The sequence below is a fragment of the Sphaeroforma arctica genome, assembly GCF_001186125.1.
Source record: "Sphaeroforma arctica JP610 unplaced genomic scaffold supercont1.555, whole genome shotgun sequence".
Taxonomy (NCBI): domain Eukaryota; class Ichthyosporea; order Ichthyophonida; genus Sphaeroforma; species Sphaeroforma arctica.
The window spans coordinates 47,380-48,680 of NW_014040003.1; the positions used below are offsets into that span (position 1 = coordinate 47,380).

General features: G+C 42.3%; 1 protein-coding gene across 1 annotated transcript in view; it reads left to right on the forward strand.

Annotated features, from left to right (window-relative positions):
* The window catches only part of SARC_07200 (hypothetical protein), a gene marked incomplete at both ends in the record, with an annotated part of 4,913 nt that extends 3,827 nt beyond the window's left edge, over window positions 1-1,086 (forward strand). Inside the window, 2 exons of the mRNA XM_014298867.1 lie at window positions 118-229; window positions 922-1,086. Coding sequence (XP_014154342.1) covers window positions 118-229; window positions 922-1,086 — 277 coding nt within the window. The remainder of the gene's footprint in view (window positions 1-117; window positions 230-921) is intronic.
* Window positions 1,087-1,301: the final 215 nt, after the last annotated feature.

A 1,301-nucleotide genomic window follows, 5' to 3' on the forward strand; every position in this document is an offset into this window, starting at 1 on the left:
TGTGAGTGCGAGTGTGCGTGTGCGTGTGTGTATATTTATATATATATGTATATACTCCTGTACGATCGTACGACCATATCGATTCCTAACCCCCGCAATACGCTCCTGGCACTGTAGAAGAGGTCGAAGGAACTTGCCCGTTATTCGGTGCAGCGATATTGACGAGAAGATGTTAGTGAAACTACACCGCACCATCATACGCACAGTACATCTCAAGGAACGCTGTCAGGTGGGTGGGTGGAGTACTCGGTGTGACTTACAACAGAGAATACGTATATCGATAGATATAAATACACACTTATATACATGGACCATTTTTTGTTTTTATTAATAATATATATATATATCGTGTGTTTGTGTGTGCATGTTTATGGATAGGCACCTCTTATTGTTTGCCTGTGTGTATTTTTTTACACATGTTTGCCTGTGTGTATTAATTTACACATATGTTTGCCTGTGTGTATTTATTTACACATGTTTGCCTGTGTGTATTAATTTACACATATGTTTGCCTGTGTATATTTATTTACACATGTTTGCCTGTGTGTATTTATTTACACATATGTTTGCCTGTGTGTATTTATTTGTATCCAATATTTGCGCGGATATCTTTTCTAGTTGCCTATGTTGCCGTTTCTGACCCGCCTATCGTTCCCATCACTTGTCACTCTAGAATTAGTCATGTCTATCCATATATGCGCATCTGTATACGTAGACATCCATACATCGATCACAGAATAGACCCATTGTCACTCTTAGTATTAGTCGTGTCTATCGTTATATACACATACATCCATCGATCACAGAATACAACCATACACCCCACACACATCCCTCCATCTGATATATTTTACAACTCCTGGAAGCCTGGCTGTGTACACTCGCTGTAAATTCTAAAACCCTAAAACCCTACTGCTCCAGGCCATCTACGACACCCTCATGGAGCGAGCCATGGTGCATGAGGATATCATGCACGGACGCTACCGAGTGCACTTCAACGAGAGCGATGGGTTTATGGATAAGGCGTACAAGCGCATGGTATATCTGTGGCAGACACAGGGGTATCGGGTCTTCGCTGCTTTGTAAGTGGCTGGTGTCAGATGTGTCATGTGTCGTACTGTTGGGATTTTAGGGTTCTTTGGAGTTGTATCACTCCGTGTCACTTAAGACCCCTGCGGCATGCTGCATGCAACCAATGAATACCATGCACTGTACTAGCCCGACCGACAGGAACTAATCACAGCTGTGCTATAAAACCCTAAACCCCTCTCTCTCCTTTATCATCTAGAATGTCTGAATCT